Source organism: Ramularia collo-cygni (assembly GCF_900074925.1).
Source record: "Ramularia collo-cygni strain URUG2 genome assembly, contig: RCC_scaffold04, whole genome shotgun sequence".
Lineage (NCBI taxonomy): Eukaryota > Fungi > Ascomycota > Dothideomycetes > Mycosphaerellales > Mycosphaerellaceae > Ramularia > Ramularia collo-cygni.
This window is the reverse complement of record NW_019716258.1, coordinates 908,667-930,847: the sequence shown is the minus strand read 5'-3', so window position 1 is coordinate 930,847 and position 22,181 is coordinate 908,667. Positions and strand designations below refer to the sequence as shown.

Genomic DNA, 22,181 nt, shown 5'->3' with positions numbered 1-22,181 from the left:
ATTCYCCTGCGCTGACTGAGCAATCTCGAAACTTCCAGCTTCAACAGCACAAGACATATCGATTAGCAGAAATGAGCGAAATGTGGACGCCGCGCTGCTTGCGCCCAGACTACACCTGGCCTTGTCCAATGCGAGAGCCAATTCGTACTACAACACCTCCTACTCCACGCATCCCCGGTCATTTCCAGCGAAAACTTACGGGCTATGTTCACAACGCGCTGATCAAGCTGTCCGGATGGTACTGCGCTTGGTTCCAACTGCCATATGAGTGCAATAACGCGCATCTACCATTCGGCCTGGTTATGAAGCAGACTGAGCGTACGTCTGTTGAGGAGGTGGCGGCGATGATGATGGCGCGCGCTGCAGGAATGCCAGTGCCCAAGGTCCTATCCTGTGGAGAGCATTACAGCAGCACCAACAGGCCGCCCATCTTCTCGAAAAGCGGAGAACACATAGGTTACGCATGCAAGCCTATCGTTTCGATATTGATGACAAGACTGCCTGGTATTGACCTATTCGACTCTGCCGATGACCTGGATGTCGAGGTGGAAGGCCCCTGGCTCACGGAGTTGAAGCAGTGTATCGCTGCCATGCGAAAGTGGACTTCTCCATACGGCGAAGGTATCTGCTCAGCTCTCGGAACTCAGATCCACAGCACACGGGTTCCATTCAATTCCATGGGCCCATTTTCAGACCAACGTGAACTCTATCAGTATCTATTCAGTCCAGTCTCTGCCGAGGGATTCGGATCGGAAGACTCGGAAGTGGAGTTTGATAAGGTGCTTGCGGAAGCAACCAAGCTTCGTGAGCTCTCCCATCGAGTCACCTTCACTCACGGCGATCTCAAAGCACACAATATCCTCGTCACGGACGACGGTCATTTGTCTGGCATACTAGATTGGGAAACTGGTGGCTGGTATCCAGAGTATTGGGAGTTCACCACAGCAATGAGATCGAGCAAAGACAGCTGGTGGAGCCAAACAGCGGCGTGGATGGGTGGCGATCAGTACAGTAAGGAACTGGCTTGCGACAGGGCATTGCACAGGCTGACAGGGGGTACATACGCTTGGTGAGTAATACTGTTACGTTTCATTCCGTACGCCGTTTCCGCAAGTACTTTCCTAAAATCATCCCGCCAAAAAGCAAATCTCGCTCTCCGTTTCGTGTCTGCATTTGAGACCTCGAACCCGCCTCAGCCTTGCTCAGCGCTTGGTATTGTGGCCGAGACTAGTATGCTTGAGTGAGAATCCTTAACCCAGAATGAGTAGCCCGCTGCCGCCAAATTCCGCCAAATTCCAACCCTCCAGATGTGACTCTCCAAGAACAGCCCGTCTGTCAATATCCCAGCTCAGCAACCATTTCCTCAGCAATTCCATACTACCCAAGAGATACCTTCAAGAGCAAATCGCAGATCTGACAACGGGTCTTGGCTGATCCTTTTGGGCGTCGCCGCTGCTGAGCTGATTTCCATACGCCTTGCACTCATCCTCCAACGTACTGGTCGTTCCCGTCATAGTGAGCAAGCCCGCCGCGACCAATTTCTCCACAACCGTGAAGACCCAAACGCGACAAGTGAGTCCTGGCAGATTGTTGAGCTCGTGGTCGTGCGACTTCATGATCTGATCAAGCTGGTCGGTCGCAGACTGTGGGATCTGTCCAATCTGGACGAGGACGGAGAGAGATTGTGACTTGAAGGTGTTTCGGGCATCGCTGTGCGCTGCAATCCACCGTCCGGCACTTCCTGTGATATGGTACTTTGTGCCTTTGAAGCTGGTGGCGTGGTGGTAGATGCCCCAATGGAAAGCGTCGCTCTGATGGGGATCGGCGCTCACGAACAGCGCGATGAAGAGACCGCCGACTGGGAGACTGCCATATGCATTCTTCTGCAGCTCACTGACTGCGTCACGTCGAGTCTTCAGCTCTTGTTGTTTTTCTTTGGCGAGTTCCTGGCGGCTCTTGGCTGGGCTCTTCATGTCGTTTTTCTTGGGGGTGGAGGACATTGTGTCTGACGCTGGTGCAAAAGTGATCGAAGGAAGAAGTGGATGACGGAGGAGTCGGATGAAGGAGGAGGTGGATGAAGGTTGGAGTCGATGTTATGGTGATGATGTATCGGAAGACTCTTGTTCGAGAAGTGTGGTCTTTTGTAGTCGCATGAACATGCTCTCGAACGCAGCTGATAGCCAGCTGACACCGCAACAGGACTGTGAGCCGAGAGGGTCTGGCATATGGCGACAGTCACTCTTTGTCTCATGATATTCATGTGAGTTCATTGAGGAGCATACAAGCGATTCAGTGAGTACTAATGAACCGTGTGCACGCATGCTGGAGCTAGCTTACAGCCCCAAGGAGGATTCCTCACATATAACTAGCAGACACAACCACAGGCCGTGGCTGCTCGTTCCGCGAAGCACCCTCGCTGTACTGGTTCCCAAACGCCAAGCATTCCGCCTCTAATTCATAAATCGTACCACTACTCCAGACGACTTCTTCCTTGATGAGATCCTGCATAACCATCCAAATCCACACCCGGCATGAAAGCCCCGGGATGCTGTTCCATGCTTGGTTGTGCGAATCCATTATCCGTTCGAGATCCTCGAACTTGCCAGGCAGCACTTTTCCAATTGCGATCAGAACACAAAGCAGGAAATCATTGAGTATGTAGCCGCGTCTACGATGGCGGGCCATCCATCTTTTTGGTGAGCTGGTGTCGTGGTATTTTGTACCAGCATGCTCTTCCTGGTGGAGGTAAAAGACCCAGTGAAAGTCATCCTTCTTTGGCGGGTTTCCACGAATGTATAGCGCGATGAAGAGGCTTCCGATGGGGATCCTCTCTTGCATGTCCCAAATCGCAATGGCAATCCTTTGTCGAACTTGTTCGTCGAGAGGCAGATCTTCGAAGCGTTCGTTGGTGATCGCAGAAGACATGATGCTTGGGTATTATTGATTGCTTTGAGTGATGTGGTGGTAGGGTGATGCGGATGTCTTGAGCAAATGACCGTTCAGGAGAAAAATGAAGGAAATCGCCATTGCTGAGATTTGGCAAGCGCAGGGTAAATCCCAAGGTGCTGCTACAACTGCTCCTACCTTTGCACTGGATTTTTACTGGGTCGTGGCATCCGACTTCATTCTGTGCCGAATCTACCGCCCGCGACAACCCGAGCATCACATCCAGCAAATAGACGGTGTCGTGTGTGTATCTGGATTTGTTATCGGCTTTCAGACAGTCCAGGCTCACTTTGTCCATCTACCAGGTATTCAGCCACACGGGAAAGACCGCATGGTGATTGCCGGCTCCATGTGAACATCAAGAAGTTGACATTGTCACATCTGAGGTGAAAGTGGCATAGAGGGGTACTTCACTCACCTTCACGCCAGCCCACGCTAGTGGCGTTAGCTTGCTATTATCATGGATAAGACAGCTGTCTTTTCAATAAGTGAGTTGACGCTAGTAAAAGCGGTGTTGAATACCTGTAAGACAGTGACTCATCAAAAGACGTGATAAGTGAGGCCAGCTTTCATAATTGAGTGCGTAATTTATACCCTTCCGAAGTTTGCATCACCTTCCATTCTCTTCTATACACCACCAACACTCCAACAGATCCACTTGATCCGCTTTCAACCTTGACTGTGCTCATACTCTTGAACAACTCTTGCCTCCGCAGCGTGCAGACAACAGCACTGTCCGGACTCGGCATTGCTCCTCCTCGAAGGCCTCGGAGCTCCACTCTCTTGACGCAAGATCCACCGAACCCCAGGTCATCGCAAGCGCGGGACAAACGCGCGAAGCTCTTCTCATCCTACACGAAATCGCAAACATACGAGAGACACTCTGAAGCACAGAGGCAGAATCTCGACCTTCTTTAGCTCCCATTCGCATTGAAGGAAATGTCGAGTACCCAGAAGGCCACCTTTGAGACTTTGCCGGTGGAGACGCGATGCCAGATCTATAGATACCTGCTCGAGGAAGATGAGCCCGTCCAGATCGCGCTTACGATAAGCGGAATACTCGCTAGGCGGGGCGGACGGCCGCCGCGGAAAGGTAACCGTAGACGCATCTACAACAAGGAGACTAAAGAATGGGTCCCAGCAGTTCCAATCAAGTCCGCAATCATCTTTGTTAACCATAAGATCTACGCCGAGGCCATCCCGATACTCTACGGAAAAAATTGCTTCGAATTTCGTACAACCGCAGATATTAAGAAGATTGTGGCCATGCTCGGAGAGCGCACCCGATTGCTCCGTTATATCAAGATCGCATGGTCGGGCTACTTTCAACACAGCGCTCTATCCGCTTTCAACTCTCTTCTTCCAGCTAGAGGCCTCCGAAAGATCACCATCCACCACCAGGATGTCTGCCCGACGACTAGCATGCACCCGCATCCTACTCCACTGCCTCGAGTTTTGAGTGCCTCGAAGAACCTTCTCCGGGAGTTACACAATTCGTATAAGGAACAAAAGCTTCTCACAAGTGTCCTAGACGTCATTCAGTGGACGCGCAACCCGCATGCTCGCCCATGTGGTGGATCATCCTGTGCGAAAAAGCGGGCTGCCGAGTTTCGCTCCTTGCTTGCAGCTGCGCTCAAAATCGAGAACAAGTAGCGACGGCTTTCAAGTAGCTCCGACAGTATCCTTGAGAAGCAGAGTCATTTGGCGGCCCACTCGGCTGATGGAGGAAAGTGAAAGGGCCTCTAACCTACGACATTCAGCATCGAGTTGAAGTAATTGAGAGGAGGGCAGAGGACGAAGCACTTTCTGGCTAGGAGCATTCGGTGTTTGGAAATTGGACTTTGCATTATGTCGGAGGAAGACTATGTTCTCGGCTTTCAGGTAAAAGCAGTTTCTCACTCTCCTCGTTTCATTCTGTCGTCATGAACACCATTACGAAAGTTGATTAATTCCACCTCTTACTTCCACCAAGTCCCACGTCCCAAAGTCACATTCGGCTGCACCACATGTGGCTGCGTAGTGAAGGGACTAACCTCCTTCAAACTCCCAATCCTTCTCAGCAAAAACTCCAAATGCCGATATCCCGCACTGGGCTGGTACTCTGGCACTTCATGTCCCGAGAACATGATGACCACAAACGTCAACCCTCGCTCTGTGACGTATCCACCGTAAACTCCAGCGCCTGCGATGCTTCCCTCCACTGGGTCATCGTGGTAAGGAACATAAAAGGGCTCGGTGGGTGGCTGGCTGAAACCTTGCATGCCGTTGAAAGTGAGGTTGTTGAGCGTCAGTAATGTTCCGTTGGCGATGAGAACCATGTCGAGATCACCGTGGCCGACAATGACGTTGTTTGTCTTCTCAATCACCTTTTGGAGGGGACCGCCGGTCAATCCGGATTCTGGAGATGTGTCACCATCGTCCCCAATGAAAACGGGGTTGTCGGCGCAAATCTTCCAGTCGGTATTTTCTGGCGCATGGATTGCTTTCTTCACATCTGTGCGGTTGAAGTATGGCTGGTCAAAGCCGATGGGTCTGAGCGAGAGATTATCAGTCATGATTTCGCCCGTACGATCGAGCAGACTCACAGGTAGAACGTTGAAGGGAAGCCCAAAGAGTCCCACAGTAGGGGACACATTTGTCCAACTTGATAAATGTCAAAGCAGGGGTTAATCAGATTGATGGCGTCGAGGATGGGATCGAACACCTGACAATCTTCAGTAGCGTAATTGTCGGTATAGTTGACACCTGGAGGATTGTTGAAGGGGCCCTTTGGTGGGAATTGAAGTCCGTTTTCGAGGTAGGCGTTGTAACCACATGCTTCGCTGCGGTTTTGGATGAAGGCATTGAAAGTGTCGTTGAAGGGAAAGTCAATCTTGTGAGACTCTACGAATGCCAACGCTGATGATTCAATAGAGACATGAGGTTGGATGCTCGGATCGTAGACCATTAGTCCGTCGACATCGAAGTAGGTAGTGTCGTTCTTTTCAATCATTGCTGCAGCGATATATGGACAGTACTGGCCGGCGTAAGACTCGCCGGTGATGTAAACCTTTCGATTGTGCAGATCGAAAAGGTCCATGAAATTCTTCCAGAAGGGTAGGAATTGGTCGGCGACGTCCTTCTCGTTGGTGGCATTCGGAGTACCTTGAGAGAAGCCCGTGCCAACAGGTTGCTCGACAAAGACCATGTTGGTGAGGTTCGACCAAGACCAGGTGTTGGGCACAGGACGATACGTCCCCGCTTGCCAGATAACCGGGCCGTTTTCGTGGAAGAATCCATCGAGAGAAGAGCATCCAGGCCCTCCATTCAACCAGAGTGTGATTTCATTCGACGCAGCTGGATTAGTCGATGGAACAAACCAAAAGAAGAACTCCTTGGTCTCATCAACAGGAAGTAATCCCGAATAACTCTCTCCAATGTTAAAGGCAACCTCTGGCAAAGCTGAACCATTCACCCAATAGGGCTGTGTCTTGTTGTTGAGGTAATTGTCTGTGCTATCTCGCGATGGCTGCTGGCGTTCCTGTCGCTTTGTGATGGCCTGCTTGTGCTTTGCTGCATGTCGCGATGCGATGGAGGCGTCTGCTGGTAAGAAGTAGCTTAGGAATAAGAGGGCGCTAGAGAGCGCCATTTTGGAGATGTTTGTCTTGAGATGCTTGGGCGATGCTTGGCTTGAGATAAGTGTGCGAGATGGGCGGGTGTGGAGTGGTGGAAGTGAGGTGTTCTCCTCTCACCGCCGCCTGACTCGTGCAATGCGTGGGAAAACCATCATCGAGAACTCTAAACCTCAAGCAGGAAGTTCATAGAGTGTGCCATGTTCCTGCTGGACGACGACGACGACCTGGGAATGGCACTGAAGATGAAAAGTTATCAATTGGTATATCGCTCGGCGCTGAAACAAGCCGAATATTCACTTCTGCTGCCCGACATCACAAGAACGCTTCAAAATGGCCGCCAAATATCCACAAAATCCGCATCAAAATGCAACGCTTCGCAGCTCCATCCCATCCCAAACCCAAATCAATGCACACCATTTGTCAACAATCCATTAGAGTAAGCGGGCCTTCCGAAAGCGTCCCGAATCGCATTCCCAAATCTTCGGATTGCTTCTTCAATCTGACCAAACTCGGCAGCGGCATATGTAGCGCGGAAGAACATGGTTTCCCGAGCGACGTCTCTATCAGCGCAGAACCAGCTGCCCTTCATTAATAAAGTTCCATGGTCGATGATTCGCATGAAGATCTCCTCTTCAATGTCATCGATGCTCTTCCATCTGTAGTCGGGATGCTGTTTGTAATCGATCTTCAACCAGTGGAACATGCCCGCCGACGGTGGCACCCAGCTGACAAGATCTTTCGGTAGGTAGCGCTCGCAAGCCTCCATCATGACGTTGCGACGACGGGTGTATTCCATTCGCATGTGGATGAGCCAGTCGAGGTAGCCGGTGTGACCCCAAGTCTCGTCTAGGAGCTTGAAGAGGATGATTTGGCTGAAACCGCTGGGTCCTTGTGTGCTGACGTCGGCATGAGTGCGGAAGCGATTGCAGATCTGTTCTGAAGCTGTGATCCAGCCTAGCCGACTTCCGGGCGCGAGGACTTTTGAAAAGGAGTCGGCGCGCATCACGCGGCCGTCTGTATCGATGGAGAGGAAAGAAGGGACGATGGAATTCAAGAACTCGCTGTAGGACGCTGGAGGAGGAACATCAGGAGCCGAGGGTCCTGTGTAAGGCTGCATTTGGAGGAAATAGTAGGGCTCATCCTCGAAGATGTAAAGGTCGTGCTTCTGGCAAACACGGTAGACCTCACGTCGTCGTTCGATGCCTTGTGTTGACCCGGTAGGGTTCTGTCCTGTAGGGACTGTGTATACCAAGAATGGTTTGGGACCGCCGCGAACTCTTTCATCCCAATTAGTGAGGACATCATCCAAGGAAGAGGCGAGCATGCCATGGGCGTCCATTTCGACGGCGGCAAATTTCACACCCATGGGTGCGGCGGTCTCGACTGCTGCTGGGAAGGTGTATTGCTCGCTAATGACCCAGTCTCCAGGTTTGGTCAACATTCTCAAGGTCATGTCCCAGGCGGCGGTCGATCCCACGGTCATGGCGCAACTCCAATCCTGGTAGGGAGGGTTGTKAACGATCTCCGTATGCTCCACCAAGAACCTCAACAGTTGAGGCGCTCCATGGCCTTGGCCGTAGTTCAATGCAGTGGCAATATCAAAGGTGGATCGTCCATCACGCATATCGTGCATTTCGGCGTGGAGAACATCATCAATGCCATGTCCCGTCCTCCCTCTTCCCGGAGAAGCGACTCTGGGAACTCGCACATTGATTTCCGGAAAGGGAAAGTATTCCGGAGAGGGCAAGCCTCCGCCGAGCGAGATCAGACCCGGGGTGTTGAGGAAGGCAGCGGCCAACTTCAACGAGCTGCCGCCTCGAGAAAGCGTCTCATGGGAAAGTCGATCTAGAATGGCGAGGGTAAGCGGAGATCGCAAGACTCGCACAACCTGCAACACTCACGATCCCATCGCTTGGCAAAACCTTTGTGCAAATGGCTGGTTCTCCCCTTGAAGGCATCCAGGTCGGCTGGCGCAGCAACACCAGCGACCAACCTTCCCGACGCCGCACGACGTTTTGCAACACTCTGCACCGTCAATCGGTCGGGAATGGTGAAGGGGACGGCATCCGAATCGGCGCCGTAGAACTCGAAGGATCCCACATCAATCGTCGCAGCGGGAGGCGCCATCGTGTCGTCCCGTTGCGGGCGTGAAGAACGATCCTGGGGATGTTCGTGGGTCGTGGGGGTGGTGGATGTTCTTGGTACAGACGACAAGACAAAAGGGACCAGAAAAGGCGCGGGGGAGGGCGACTTTGGGGCGCAATGGACCCAAATGAGAAGTGTCCGTTGTCGGAGAGCCAATCAACACCTTGATGGACGGCAAGGTTGGGGCGTGATCCCACGCTTTGTATGGGAGAAACGTGGAGGAGGGGGAGTGGGATGTGAAGGAATGTACAAAAGTCTCTTTGTCTGAATCGGATAAGAGTGCAGAGCGGGAGCGAGGGATGCGCTTTGATTTTTCTTTACCTCTGGGAAAACGTTGTTTATTCTCTCGAGGGCTGACTCCGGAAGGGATGGAAGGACTTTGCGGTGTACAGCTGTCTGGTTTGATAGGGGATGTCGCGCCGGCGCAACCCTCTTCTCATGTAATGACAACCGTTTAGACTTCGGCCCCGTCCAGCCTATCGGACCTCGCAAAAGGGAGGGATGCAGACGCGACGCTGCTGGGCTGGAGCAAAGTCAATGGCACATGCCTCGAGGGTGCAAAATTGTCCGGAAGAATCATGCCAGACCATTCAGTACACCCAAATCCTGCCATGCATGCATACGAAGCTCTGTCTCTCCACCTGGACGGTCCATCTGCTGGAATATGCGCATCGTCAGGGATGGACGATTCGACGAGAGCTCGCCCGATCGACCCGAACTAGAGCTACTTTGGATGGAGATGAAGACGACAACGCATCTCAACAGTCAATTTGTTTGGAATGGCACCGGCGGTGTGTTGTCCTCACCGACTTGGGACGACCATGTGCCATCCCACAACATTCATCAACAGTTCAACTCCCCCCTCCAACTCCCCGGACAACCGAGCGTACTGTAATTCCCATAACAAATCATCCAGGTGAGGGTGGGTGAGCGGGCGTTGACACATGATGCCGATGTCGCTGAGGTGGCCTCACCCACCTTACCTGTACCAGTAGCACGGACATGTCGACCGCGACTTTCTTTGTTGGACTTTGACCGCCCGCTCCTGCATGGGACGGTACACAGATGGATGATACCGTACATACATGATTCGCGGGATTATCCCATCTGGCGACGGGAGGGATGCGACTGATGCGATTTTGACACTATGCTGTGCAACCGAAGATGCTGCCAGAGAGGAGCCGGAGATGATGCTATATGTCGCGTGCGGCTACCATCATTATCCTAACATGGATGCACCTGCCAATACCGCGACTTCCTCCATATGAAATTGTTGCGACGAGGATGATGCCGTGGATCCGTAGGTAAGTTGCTCAACCTTTTGCCAGTGTACATGTATGCGCGAATTTCCATCTCATCGTCGACGGGGGAAAGATTGGGGTCGAGATCATCTCCTCCCCGACTGGGCAGTAGCACAACATCCTTTCTCACCTGTCACCATCGCGATTCGCAACGCTCCTGTACCACTAACCATCCCTGTTGTCGTTCGCGCAGAAAAAAATACACAATCCTTGGCCGTGGCGATGCTTTACGCCGCCTGCCATGTGCTGACAGACAGCCATGGCCTGCAAACTCATCCCCCAACTCGTCCCCGAACATGGCATGTAATTGGTGCATAAGCAAGGCTTCGACCTGCTGCCAAGATCATCACGGTCAGCATCTTGAATGAGGGAGCCTGGAGACAATGCGAGGTCTGGTCATACATCTACATGCAAGGAGACATGTCGTTGAGACTTTGGTACGACAGCACAGGAGCATGTCGTAGCTCTAGCAACGGATAGCTTATACCGACGGACCTCTTCCCGCTCTGCATTTTTAGGGTTACGTCTTGAGGGAGGCCCGAGGGTGGCGATGGGAGCTAGGATTGATATGATCGACGGAGCACACATCGATCGTCATCATTTGCTCTACTACAACGACGAGTTTCAGGATCTTGTCGGCGCATTACGACCCACCGTCCTGCCGGACTGGACTCTCGCACTAGTGGAACAGGAGGTGTACAGCCTTGCATCGGAAATGATTGTTGCGTAAGGATACTCGAGAGGACTCGATGAGTCTGGGGAATCTTCGATGCGCGGAGAGCCTGTATCTCACATGGACCGAAGGACCTCTACTAAAAGGATGCGAGGATCTCGACAGCAGATCAGCCTCTTGCGGGAGCGAGCATCCCTTTAGCACGCTGGGAATGATCGGTCGCGATGGAGTGGCCATCTCTCTCTCTTATCACACTGCCTGTGAACAACATGTCGCTGTCCTTGATGATTCACAGACAACCATGGTCTGCAAGTCTTGGAACCCTCCTCGGTGCTCTCGGCGGGAAGAAACACCTTCCAAACAGACCGGCCCAGACAACCTCTAGGATCCCGATGCCTTGGTTCTCCGACCCTATTACGGTCCCCGGCAGCAGTACACGAGATGCAAATCACAGAATCCTTGCTGGTCGCGTGGTCCATGCTATAGTATATGCTCTAGAGAAGCCACTTTGTTCTACCAGCCCTTCTCGTAACGAGGATTCTGAGACACSCACCCTTTTTCGGCGATCGAAACTTCATCACCATTTGTCCCCATGTACCCACAGCACCTTGCGTGCATCGGAGTACAACCAGACTAGCAAGGGCTACTGGTTGGTGAAACTCTACATATCTACCGTCACTATTGATTGGTTTAGTTCGAGGTGAAGATTCGCGATGGGTTTCTATGATGCGTAGGGCGGAAGTTTAGGGTATACGTCTGGTTCCATAGCGAGGGCTGTGTCTCCGATGGACGAAGGTGCTGGACATTAGTGCCCATCGCTGGCCTCATATTCGACGATTGTTTCGCGATTGTCATCATCGGTCGTTTGGAAAGCACTAGAATGTCTCTGCCCTCTCTCGTGTTGGAGTCAATCACATTGGTGTTGACGTAATGTCTAGTAGGAGACGATAGACGGCCCTCCCTTTAATCCATACTGACTATGCACCATGTAGCTACTCTCACAACGAAGAGCCCAAGGTATGCCTCTTCTTAAGGTTCATTAGTATGCATCGCCATTTAACCAAGGATTTCTAGATACGAAGACTTATATGTAGTACTCATCGCCAGCCTGATACACAACGAAGGAACCCATCTACTGCGAGTCCGACAGCTATGAATACTCTCCTCCCTCACTTTATCGTCTTCGACGGCAAATTACTTGATAACTTCTACCTCTCTCTCTCTCTCTCTCTCTTGTTCTCTTGGTCTCTCTCTTGTTCTCTTACTCTCTCTCTTTCTCGCTAGGAAAAGCACAACACGTTCGTCTCCCAGTCGATCATCTCTTATCCTCGCATACTATACACCACCCACCACCACCCGTCGCCATTCAATCTTTCAATCAGGTACAGCCAATCTACTCCTATACGTACATTGCATCCTTCTCTCCTCCCAAAGTAGTTTCCACCTCCTACCTCCCTCACCCTAATCTTGATTAGAATGTGACCTATATTTGATCCAGCAGAGCTAGTCGCTGTACTGTTTCTTGTCTACAATGTAAGCACACGGCRCTCCACCTACACATTTCCACTCCGCTGCGTTGATTGTCATCATGTCACATATTTGTAGATATCTCAATCTCATCCCTATGCACGACACGCCAAAAGATCACCGTTGAAATTACAGTTACATTCACATCATCTTCCACAAAAGAATAGATCCAGAAGCAAAAATATAATATATACACATACAGTTACCATTCCGGTAAAATGACCTCCCATATGGATGGAGGTAGGCCATCCCACGGACCCATGATCGCCAACGCTAAATTCAGCATTTCCCATCTTGGTGCCTTGCTCCCATTTCACGGAGCGCGCAGCACCTTTACACACCAGCGGATACCAATCGAGATGGCACTCAATACTGCTCATCCGGACACTCATAGGCGAAATGTCCCTCCTTTTCACAAAGCGCACACCATAGTTCCTCCTCCTTCTTGGCTCCCGCTTCCTCTTTGCCCTCACTCTTCCTCTTCTCACCATTGATATCCACCGCGCTGCCCTGCCGACTCTTGATAGGACTGGGACTCAATGGAGCGGGCCTATCACCCGGAAAGTTGGAGTCTATCGCGAGGCCAGCGTTTTCAGCACCGGCTCCTACCTCCCCATTCACCGAGTGCTCGTCTGCAAGACTCTCTTCCGCTTCTTGAAAGGTATTGCAGTCCAGCGTATCATGTTCGGAGGATTCGCACATGTCGCAGAATTTCGTGGTGGAAGGCGCAGGCATGGGCATTGATGGCATCGGTGGCGGTGGAACCGACTTCCTCACAGTATCCGCTCGGGGTCTTGACGGGACAGTCGTAGCGGCGCTCTCATTGCGGGAGTGGGTTCCATTCTTCGGGGCGGCCAGATCTCTTCGTAGCTGTTCCATTTCGATTTCCAGTTTCGCTCTCGCCGCCTCGCTCTCTGCCAGCTGTTTGGAAAGTCTCGCGCCTCCCACCGAGATGGTCGGCGTTGTTGGAGGACTGCTGGTGGTGGAGAAGGAGTGAATAATGGCTTTCAATCCTTTGATCTCATCTTCCATCTTTTCCATTTCTTTGCCTCCGCTGCCATGTGCATTTGCAGCGGCCTTTTCCCGCTCCCTCTTCAACTCACTCCTCCCTCTTTCCACTTCCCCTCGCAGGAACTCCACCTCCCCTCTCGCCTCTGCTTCCCCTCTTCTTGCATCTTCCAACCCTTCCTCCAATTCCTGCACAAACTCCTCCAACCCCTTGAGCTGATTGGCAACCTCTTCAAACTCCTTCCTGCTCCCGTTCAAATCTCCCATCTCCCTTGCCTGCTCTTCCATGGCTTGGATCTGTGCCAAGAGGTCCCTCTTCTGCTCCTCATAGACCCTCTCGGTCTCGGTAGAAGCCATCTCCAGACTGTCGAGGGTACTTCTGAAATCCGCGCGATGCGCGTCGAATTCCGTGGTGAGGAGGGTGATTTTCTCATTCTTCTCCCGTAGCAGTTGCCTGAGCTGTGCGGTAGTGGCATCCCCCACCACCTCATCCCCTCCATATGAAGGCCTCCTGCCGTCCTGGGGTATTCCTTCTGGAGGGAGCAGACCGGACAACTCCTTCACACTAGCGTCCATGTCCGCGAGATTCGCAGCTTGTTCGGCCAGTCTCTTGTCCCGTTCGGCCAGCTCCATCCGCAACCTTTGAATCTCATCTTCTTGCCCGTTGGCACCCTCCAGACGGGATTGGGGTCGCAAGGGTTGGGAGAAGGATTTGACGGAACCATTGGATTGGTTGCGACTCGAGGTGGTCGTCTTGGCGGTCCCCGATTCCTCGCGACTTCCCATGCGCGAGCCGGTGCGGGAGTAAGGTCGTGGTGTTTGGCTGTGAGCGGTGGACGGTCTCGAGCCGGCGACGGAAGCGCGCATGTTGACGTTGTTCTTGCTGGGCGTGGTCGAGGGGAGGGCGGGACGGGTAGCGCCGCGTACACTGGCGGAGAACTGTCGGCCGGGAGTGGGAGTCGGATTGGGGGGCGGACGGCGCAGCGGAGACTCGGGACGGGGAAGGGAGGGTCGCTTGGCTTTGAGGTAGGGGCTGGTGGGTCGGTATGCGCCATGTCCGACGGTCTGCGAGAATTTCTGGTTGAAGTTGGAGGTGCCTCCTCCATATCCGCTGGTGATGGAGCCAGGAGTATTGGGGGTGAGAGGAGCACCATCTTCGTCGTGTATGCCTCGAGAACTGCGCTTCTCCGCCCGGTGAATGGGCAGGAAAATACCGGCGCCGGGGATTTGGGTGCGAAAGTAGTGGACTCCATCGACATCGCCGTCGTTCTTGCCACGAGCAGCGAATTGGCGATCGAGCTCCACGCCGACAAACTTGCCCGCCTTGCCCTTGACGCTGCCCACAAAGCGCACCAATCCGTACATGTCGCCAGGCACGGTCACGGCATCGCCCACCTCCAAATCATTCGAGGCGCTTCCCATCATGCTTGTCGGGGTGCGCTGCTGCTGTTGGTGGGGTGCTGGTGGTTGTGGACTGGTCAATGCCTGCAAGCTGGCCTTGCGGTTGACATCCTGCGTGGTGGAGTGACGCAGGGAGGGGGAGCTGGCCGTGCCAAATGATGGACGGGCCAGACTGGATCCCAAGTTTCTTCGTCCGGGTGTCTGCAGCGCCATGACTCGAATCGGATCAGACCATCGACGGGTGGGAGGCGAGGGAGATCAATCGGCGGGGAGATGTTCGAGGGAGATCCGTTGGTGGTAAGTTAGGTACGTGGTTTGTTTGCTTCCTTCTTTCTGCTGCAACATCCAACGCACGCGCAGGGAGACGAAAGACGGCACGGCGCGGGACGGGACGGCGTCTCCAAGAATGAGGTAAAATGGAGTCGGGCGCAATTTCACGTGATGAATATTCATCAACAGTTAATTTGACACGACGCCATCGCAGGACTATAATATATATCCAAGGCTAGATATGCACCCCTGGACATCTACATATAATATAGAAGGTACTATAGATTGATTGAATAGTATACTGCAAAGAGTTAAGCGTCACATCACTCATAGGACAATATTGTCAACAACCAACCCATCGCCAAACCTTCCCAACAACGCGTCCCGGATTTCATGTTTGATCCAAGGAAGCCGTTGCCGGGGTCGGACCTACCTAGGCACATCCCGATTCCCGAAGACATCTGCCGCCGCAAGCGTAAACTCTCCTCATCTGCCCCTTCTCTAACTTACCCCTTCCCCCCCTCGAGCATTCATTCACTCATGCATGAGGTATGCAGAAGAGGAAGTAGGAGATGGTATACAGGAGAGGAAATCGGAAATAGACAAGATGCACATCAACTCTACCTTACTTTCCTCCACCTCGGCTTCCATTCCCACGTCGTTGGGATTGACGCCGTTGCCTGCCCCACAGAAAGACGTCATGAAAATACATTATTTTCACTCTGTCTGATCTTTGCCTTGTTCTCCATCCAACAACAGGGAATCTTTCGCAAAGGTCTGACTCTGGATCCCTCAATTCGAAGCCGAAGCGCAGATGAATCTTCCACGACTTGAGACGGGAGTACCTTCCCTGCTACTTCGCGTGTAAAGAAATCTCCGATTCTTGGACGGTATTTTTGGTGGGTATTTCCCTCATCTTGGTGTCGATCGAGAAATGAAAGGCGCTAGGTTGAGTAGTCAGCTTCTCATTCTTCTTCTACACTGTACCGATCAAAGGATTCATCACGCACGGCTTAATCATACATCGTTATGCCAAGAGGAGTGTGACTACACTTCCMAATGCGGTACCCCATTCTCAAATGAGTGGGGAGATACTTTGGCGTCTCATCTATAAAACTTTGGCTCTACGGAGATTGTCTCTCATGGCAAGTCGACATGGCATGACATATGTATCACAATCGTGTCGTTATAGCGAGCGGATCTGGCTTGCGATGATGGCCCTCACGTGCATCTCATTCAGAGGAGGACCACGGGTGAGAGAGACAATCACTTCACCTCTTAGGTTGTTGAACGTTTGTTCGCTCAGTGCGTCCAGTCTCTCACTGATCGTTCATCTTTGAGAAGATGCGGTTGATCTTGCTCAGTCGATATGTCTTTGCTCCTAGATGGGATTCTTTGTTCAGAATACACGGTCGGTGGCGAAACTTCCACTTTCTCTAATGCTGTCCATTATGAAGAAAATCGCCGGATGTAGACTGGTACAAAACAAAGCACAAACTGCCATCTTCTTAAGATTCGATCGTCATCAACAGATCTTCCTTCCTTCCGTCGCCAATCCATCTGCTCGTCATCATGGTTTTACCACAGGCTGTATCAATGAAGATCCCCACCAAGCGAGCTTTGAATCGCATGATCCATTGCGAGGATAGTTCGCACCATCACACCGATGCTCAAACCGACGACACCAGCGAGGAGGAGAAACCTCAGACCCCAGTCCCTGCAGGAACCGTCCTGCCCAAGATCTACGGCGTAGCTCTCCTCTCCCGGGACACCCTCGAAGGGGAAGTCATCGACCATTATGGTAAACTTGCCAGGCGTCACTTGCGCTGGTTCAAGCAAATCGCCGACGGGCATGGCGGTGCCGAAGATAGCGTACTGGAGTGCTTTGCCGCATGGAAGAAAGATCCTTCCAGATCCAAAGAACCTGTAGTGATCGAAATCGACGTGACCAAGGGTGAAGGCGAGGAAGGCAAACTTACCAGGAATGCCAGAGACGAGACTTGGTTGAATGTACCGCTTACGAGCACCGAACACCCGGATTGGAAGGTTGGTCAGGAGCTTCCGTTGAAGTTGGTGGAGAAGAAGACTCGGACGGAGGAGGATGGAAGGGTGAAGCGGTGGTGGGAGTTGCATTATACGCTGACGTTGGGCATGTCGGAGGAAATGATGCATCTGAGCGTGTCGATTGGGAAGCAGGTGTATGCTTCCAAGTATTGGTCCAAGAATTGGGAGGCTGATGGGGAGTTCGAGGAGGAGGAGGAGGAGGAATATGTTATTGCTTGATGGAATTGTAACATTACCTTTATCTATCACACATACTTTGATTTCCACATTACAGACAAAATACAGGTAGTCCCATAGATACATTGTTATCTCTACAATGCACGATAGAGAAGGCTTCACTCTCGGAAACCGTTTTTCCGGTGCTCTCAGTGGGACAAACATGGTTATCTGAGCGACAGAAGTGCTGATATGTCGTTCAATCATTCCATATTTGTGGCATCTCTATTTCTACTGTCTAACAACTATCAACATTTACATTGAAGTTGCCCATCCCAGCGGTAAAAGGACTGTCGATCTTGGCGAAGACTGCTTACCCTTGGAATGTAACAGCTTTCAGGGGCTACCAAAACCTGCGCTTTGTGGGAAAACATCCCCCCCAAAAACGCCGGATCGGGAAGATAGGTCGAACAATGGGATGTTTTCTCCCCCCATCGGTTGAATTGAACGCTCATGGGGACTGTTCTTGCTCGTTCAAGAACTTTGTAAACAACATGGCGCGAAATGGAAACAGTGCAGAAGAAGCTCCTAGTGTCATTATTAGCATTGTAAGCACACTCTAACCTCCCTGTATCATTCATAATGAAATGGACTGAAATTTTGTTATTTCGCAGGACTTCGGAACGACGTTTACAAAAGTCGCCTACGTCCTCCTCCTCGCCGACGTGAAGAAGCAGCAACATGTGATACACTCCATCGAGGAATGGCCTGGTGCAATGGGAGAAGAGACAAGCAAGGGATGTCCGTCGATGGTAAAATACGAGGAGGATGGATCGATGAAGTGGGGGTGTGAAATCGATAGATACACCGAGGGACGGATCGAGGCTTTGAAATCTCTTCTTGATCCGACTTCGAAGCCGCCTACTTATTCTTCGGATATGGATAGTGGGGATCTACGGGCTAAGTTGGGGAAGCCGGCTGTGGACATTGTCTCGGATTTCCTGAGAGCGGTTTCTGAACATGCCTTGAAGAGTATTGCGTCGGAGTATCCGGAAGAGTTCATGGAGGGGTTGGAGAAGGAGTTCATCCTGACTGTTCCTTGTGGCTGGCCCAAAGAGGCCAAGAAGTCGTTTCTGAAGGTTTGTGTATTGTTGAGGAAGTCTGTCATGTTTGTTCGATTACTGATTTGATTTGCAGGCGGTCGTTAATACAGACATCTCGCCTGTGGTGTTGATCCCTGAGCCCGAAGCGGCTTCTATACAAGCCATGAATGAGCTTGATCGAAAGGACTGGGATGCCAAGGCCCCATTTATCATCTGTGATGCTGGTGGCGGTACGGTGCATTTGGTCACCTGTGGAGTTATCGAAGCAGAGGTGGAGGCGCTGGTTAAAGCAACAGGTATGCATGCATTGTCGAGTGCGCTGGCTTTTGCAACATTTCACTGACGGAAGTTGATGAAGGTGGAAATTTCGGATCTTTGATGTTAAACCGAAAGTTCCATGAGCATATTGAGCATGCTGTTGGGGAGCAGAACTGGCTCAAGGTCCTGGAAGCCGGTGCTCTGTCACATGTCATAAAGATGTTCGACGATCAAGTCAAGAGCAAGTTTCCCTTGATGCATGGTGGTGATGGCRACGAGATTCTTGTCTGTTTTCCACAGGCCAAGTTGGAGGACGATTTAGACAAGGGACTTGAGCGAAGCTGTCTTTCTGTCTCGCGGTAAGTCGAAATTCAAATATATTGGCCAAGGACGTGGCTAATCTGCGCATGGCAATTATTCAGCGAATCTTTGCAGGGAATCTTCGACTCTGTCGTTGATGAGATTGATAAGTTGGTCAAGGAGCAGCTCGAGACGATGAAGTTCACGAGGCTACAAGAGCTGCGTGAGGGCAATGGGATGTGGAATGAGATAGGGAAAGTCAAAGTAAGTCGTTTTTCGAAGCACCTCAGTCTCTTGCATTGACGAACGACTTACTCGCAGACTGTAATACTCACGGGAGGATTCGGAAACAGTGATTATCTTCTCCAGCAACTCCAACTGAAGAACCCCCGACTTTCAGTCGTGAGGGTTCCCGAGCCGTGAGTACCGACCATCCTGTAGATTGTACCTACCTGCGCATCGTCACTAACAACTTCGACCTGGAAGGAATGCGGCCATCTCTCGTGGTGGAGTGTATCATGGTCTTTCCATCCGAGATGCCTTAACAACACCTTCGGATGAAGAAACACAGCAGGCGGCACACTCCAAATCACCAGCAAGCCCAATTCCTCGAATCTCCCCTTCCACGTCGACGGAGCTTCCCAAACGCTACTGTGTCGCAGGTCGTACCTACCACAYCGACAAAAGTAGACAAGTCGCAGAGCCGAAGGAAATGTGCCATCATCGGGGAGAAGTGGCCTTGAAGCGCATCTTCTGGTTTGACCAGACGAGCGACGGGGGAGGCGACAGCGAAATAGAGATTTTCCGGGCTTGGAGTGTGAATGCGTCGGAATCAGATGGGTACATCAGGGAAACTCTACTCGAGGGGACTGATGAGAGCGATTTGAAGAACAAGTGCGTGCTGCAATGCCATCTCTCCGACATTCCCAAGGAATTGTTTGAGAAGAAGAGTAGGAGAAGCGAAGATGGAGGGATGCATGAGTGGTTGGAGCTGAGGTATATCTTGGAGCTGGAGGTGTCGCATCGTGGCTTACGATTCCGGCTCGGGTGTGGTGGACGGTGGTATGGGGCGGTTCTTTGCGACAAGTGATTGATTCTGTCGACGAGAATCGCGTTGAATCTTCCTTCCTTTCCCGTCCATCATTCGCTTATCCCCGCGGTAGATAGAAAGACTGTCCTCCCACTTGCGCCTCCAAACGCCCCGTCCATTTCCCGCCCACAGTGAACATTGAACCCTCATGCATAATGGCCATTATTGCTCCAACGCCTCGCTTTTGCCAGCGCCGCCCCTTCTTTCCTTCTCAGTCCGCCAGTTCCCTCAATTCTCTCCCTCCAAATCTCAATCCCGCGGTGGTCCCCGGCGATCCTCGTTGATGCGATCCAGCGCCTCCATCATGACGACCGAATTGCCGCGGATCACACACATTCCCAGGCGCACCTTTTCGTTATTGGCTTTGCTCTCCGTTGCTTCGTCGAGGACWATGTTGAGGAAGACCTAGATTGGTTATTAGTAGATGATCTGGCAGGGAAGATGGCACTTCTTACATCGTATCCGCGGAGAGTTCCCATGACTTTGCGCGAGCCGTTGAGCTGCACTTCGACGCGCTTGTCGAGGTATTTTTTGAGCTCGGGCTGGGCTTGAGGCATGGTGAGTATGGAGGGGCTTGGTGGATGGATGTGTGGTCGTTGAGTGAGGTGCTTTGTGGTATGCGCTTGCGTCTGCGAGGTCCGCCAAAAAAGCCGGGGGTCTGTGCTTCGGCACGTTCCGAATGGATTCGCTTCCCCGAAGCTTCCATCATTATTCCCTCTCCGCTCCTTCTTCTTCCATTAGCATCCACCTTCACGTGGCCATATGAGTCGCCAGTGAAACCACAACGGGCAGCTTTCCGTCCCAAAGCAGGTTTGGCAACATCTCCCCGGAAGCGTCTGCATAAGTGATAGGTTGTATCGCGGGCTCCTGCACAGGTTGGTTCTTGGGAGTGGGACGATCTGTTCACAGGGCATTCTCGTTTGCTCAGAAAACAGTGTGTCGCTTTGCAAGCATAAGATCGCCCGTCGCTTTCCTCTCCGCCCCYCATTCCTTTTCCCATCGCTCAATCACTTCTCGACTGCCATGTATGAATGCGAGACTTGCACTCGCCGGTTTGGCTCCGACCAGGCTCGTGCCCAGCACATGAACGCTCTCGATCACTGGGCAACTTTTGACTGTGAGGTCTGTGGGGATGAATTCTCGGAAGAAGAAGACCTCGACGAACACATTGATGATTACAGCCATTATGCGCCACAGCATGAGTGCGAAGCCTGCAATGAGAAGTTTCACACTCCACGGCAGGCTCGCGATCACATGGACCAACACGATCACTGGAGAATCCACTGGTGTGCTACCTGCGAGAGAGGCTTCCAGAATGACAACAACTTGCAAATGGTTGGTCTGATAACGAAGGCCTTGCCGTCTTGTATATGCTATGCTAACCATCATCCATCAGCACATGGGTGGCGCCGCGCATCTCTCACACTTCCCTTACGCATGCGAGGCTTGCAATATCAAGTTCGTATACACTCTCGGGTGCTCTTTCACCAACCTTTAGACTGATCATCACTGTRGATACACCACCTATCAGGGTGCTCGTCAGCACATGGATCGAAATGATCACTGGAGGACGCATTGGTGTCAGCCATGCCAGCGTGGCTTCCAGAACGACAACAACCTACAGCAGGTAAGTCGGAACATCTTCCGCTTCGATAGTTTTTGACCAAAGTGGAATAAAGCATCTCCACGGCTCAGCGCACTACAAAAACAGCATCGCGTGCCCATTCTGCAAGAGAGTAAGACCACACCCTCCATATTTCCAAATCAGAAAGAAAACCACTGACGTACATCAAGGGCTTCACCGCAGCTAGTGGCGTAGCCAACCACATCGAAACAGGTTCCTGCCCTCGCGCTACAAACCTCAACCGCGAGTCCGTCTACAAAGCCGTCAGCGCTCGCGATACTTGTGGCGTTATCACCAACAAATTCTTGAAGTGGGACGGAGCCGCCAATGCCGAGTATGCCGCAACCGCTGCGAGTTGGAACGGCCACGCCTACGAGTGCTATCTTTGCAACCGCGACTTTGCCGCTCTGGCTAGTTTGAACCAACACCTCGCCTCGCCTGTCCACAAGCAAAAACTTTACCGCTGCTTTGGCCTGGGGTGCGGAAAGCAATTTGCGGCCCTGGCCCCGCTTTTCAATCATCTGGAGAGCGAGAGTTGTGGGGCGGTGAGGTTTGGGAACGTGCAGAAGGCTGCTGGAAACATTTTGACGGGGCAGAGGAGGATTGAATTCTGATGAATAGGTGATTGAGTCAGTGGCGTGTTGCAAATGTGCAGTGAGGTGGCGCAGCTGAGAAGACTTGCGATCGATTCCATGGTGTCG

At 52.1% G+C, this 22,181-nt stretch overlaps 12 protein-coding genes; 6 read left to right on the top strand and 6 right to left on the bottom strand.

Moving 5' to 3' along the window:
• Window positions 1–71: 71 nt before the first annotated feature.
• Window positions 72–1,073, top strand: RCC_03465 (uncharacterized protein; the record flags this gene model as incomplete). Its single annotated transcript, XM_023768751.1, has 1 exon — window positions 72–1,073. One exon carries the CDS (start codon window positions 72–74, stop codon window positions 1,071–1,073), a length of 1,002 nt encoding a protein of 333 aa, XP_023624519.1.
• A 321-nt stretch (window positions 1,074–1,394) lies between these two features.
• RCC_03464 (uncharacterized protein) lies at window positions 1,395–2,000 on the bottom strand (the record flags this gene model as incomplete). The annotated part of the gene is made up of 1 exon (XM_023768750.1): window positions 1,395–2,000. The coding sequence occupies one exon, from the start codon at window positions 1,998–2,000 to the stop codon at window positions 1,395–1,397; it is 606 nt and encodes a 201-aa protein (XP_023624518.1).
• A 355-nt stretch (window positions 2,001–2,355) lies between these two features.
• RCC_03463 (uncharacterized protein) lies at window positions 2,356–2,925 on the bottom strand (the record flags this gene model as incomplete). The annotated part of the gene is made up of 1 exon (XM_023768749.1): window positions 2,356–2,925. One exon carries the CDS (start codon window positions 2,923–2,925, stop codon window positions 2,356–2,358), a length of 570 nt encoding a protein of 189 aa, XP_023624517.1.
• Window positions 2,926–3,885: 960 nt separating this feature from the next.
• On the top strand, window positions 3,886–4,599 carry RCC_03462 (uncharacterized protein; the record flags this gene model as incomplete). Its single annotated transcript, XM_023768748.1, has 1 exon — window positions 3,886–4,599. The coding sequence occupies one exon, from the start codon at window positions 3,886–3,888 to the stop codon at window positions 4,597–4,599; it is 714 nt and encodes a 237-aa protein (XP_023624516.1).
• Window positions 4,600–4,904: 305 nt separating this feature from the next.
• On the bottom strand, window positions 4,905–6,574 carry RCC_03461 (related to carboxypeptidase Y precursor; the record flags this gene model as incomplete). XM_023768747.1 has 2 exons in its annotated part: window positions 4,905–5,478; window positions 5,532–6,574. 2 exons carry the CDS (start codon window positions 6,572–6,574, stop codon window positions 4,905–4,907), a joined length of 1,617 nt encoding a protein of 538 aa, XP_023624515.1.
• Window positions 6,575–6,963: 389 nt separating this feature from the next.
• RCC_03460 (related to ARO8-aromatic amino acid aminotransferase I) lies at window positions 6,964–8,687 on the bottom strand (the record flags this gene model as incomplete). XM_023768746.1 has 2 exons in its annotated part: window positions 6,964–8,405; window positions 8,462–8,687. The coding sequence occupies 2 exons, from the start codon at window positions 8,685–8,687 to the stop codon at window positions 6,964–6,966; spliced, it is 1,668 nt and encodes a 555-aa protein (XP_023624514.1).
• Window positions 8,688–10,948: 2,261 nt separating this feature from the next.
• Window positions 10,949–11,383, top strand: RCC_03459 (uncharacterized protein; the record flags this gene model as incomplete). Its single annotated transcript, XM_023768745.1, has 1 exon — window positions 10,949–11,383. One exon carries the CDS (start codon window positions 10,949–10,951, stop codon window positions 11,381–11,383), a length of 435 nt encoding a protein of 144 aa, XP_023624513.1.
• Window positions 11,384–12,572: 1,189 nt separating this feature from the next.
• Window positions 12,573–14,828, bottom strand: RCC_03458 (uncharacterized protein; the record flags this gene model as incomplete). The annotated part of the gene is made up of 1 exon (XM_023768744.1): window positions 12,573–14,828. The coding sequence occupies one exon, from the start codon at window positions 14,826–14,828 to the stop codon at window positions 12,573–12,575; it is 2,256 nt and encodes a 751-aa protein (XP_023624512.1).
• Window positions 14,829–16,457: 1,629 nt separating this feature from the next.
• Window positions 16,458–17,168, top strand: RCC_03457 (uncharacterized protein; the record flags this gene model as incomplete). Its single annotated transcript, XM_023768743.1, has 1 exon — window positions 16,458–17,168. One exon carries the CDS (start codon window positions 16,458–16,460, stop codon window positions 17,166–17,168), a length of 711 nt encoding a protein of 236 aa, XP_023624511.1.
• Window positions 17,169–17,659: 491 nt separating this feature from the next.
• RCC_03456 (uncharacterized protein) lies at window positions 17,660–19,189 on the top strand (the record flags this gene model as incomplete). XM_023768742.1 has 6 exons in its annotated part: window positions 17,660–17,713; window positions 17,780–18,244; window positions 18,303–18,504; window positions 18,567–18,825; window positions 18,889–19,030; window positions 19,088–19,189. The coding sequence occupies 6 exons, from the start codon at window positions 17,660–17,662 to the stop codon at window positions 19,187–19,189; spliced, it is 1,224 nt and encodes a 407-aa protein (XP_023624510.1).
• A 916-nt stretch (window positions 19,190–20,105) lies between these two features.
• Window positions 20,106–20,413, bottom strand: RCC_03455 (probable small nuclear ribonucleoprotein G; the record flags this gene model as incomplete). XM_023768741.1 has 2 exons in its annotated part: window positions 20,106–20,261; window positions 20,312–20,413. 2 exons carry the CDS (start codon window positions 20,411–20,413, stop codon window positions 20,106–20,108), a joined length of 258 nt encoding a protein of 85 aa, XP_023624509.1.
• A 575-nt stretch (window positions 20,414–20,988) lies between these two features.
• On the top strand, window positions 20,989–22,094 carry RCC_03454 (uncharacterized protein; the record flags this gene model as incomplete). XM_023768740.1 has 4 exons in its annotated part: window positions 20,989–21,191; window positions 21,253–21,483; window positions 21,535–21,592; window positions 21,651–22,094. The coding sequence occupies 4 exons, from the start codon at window positions 20,989–20,991 to the stop codon at window positions 22,092–22,094; spliced, it is 936 nt and encodes a 311-aa protein (XP_023624508.1).
• Window positions 22,095–22,181: the final 87 nt, after the last annotated feature.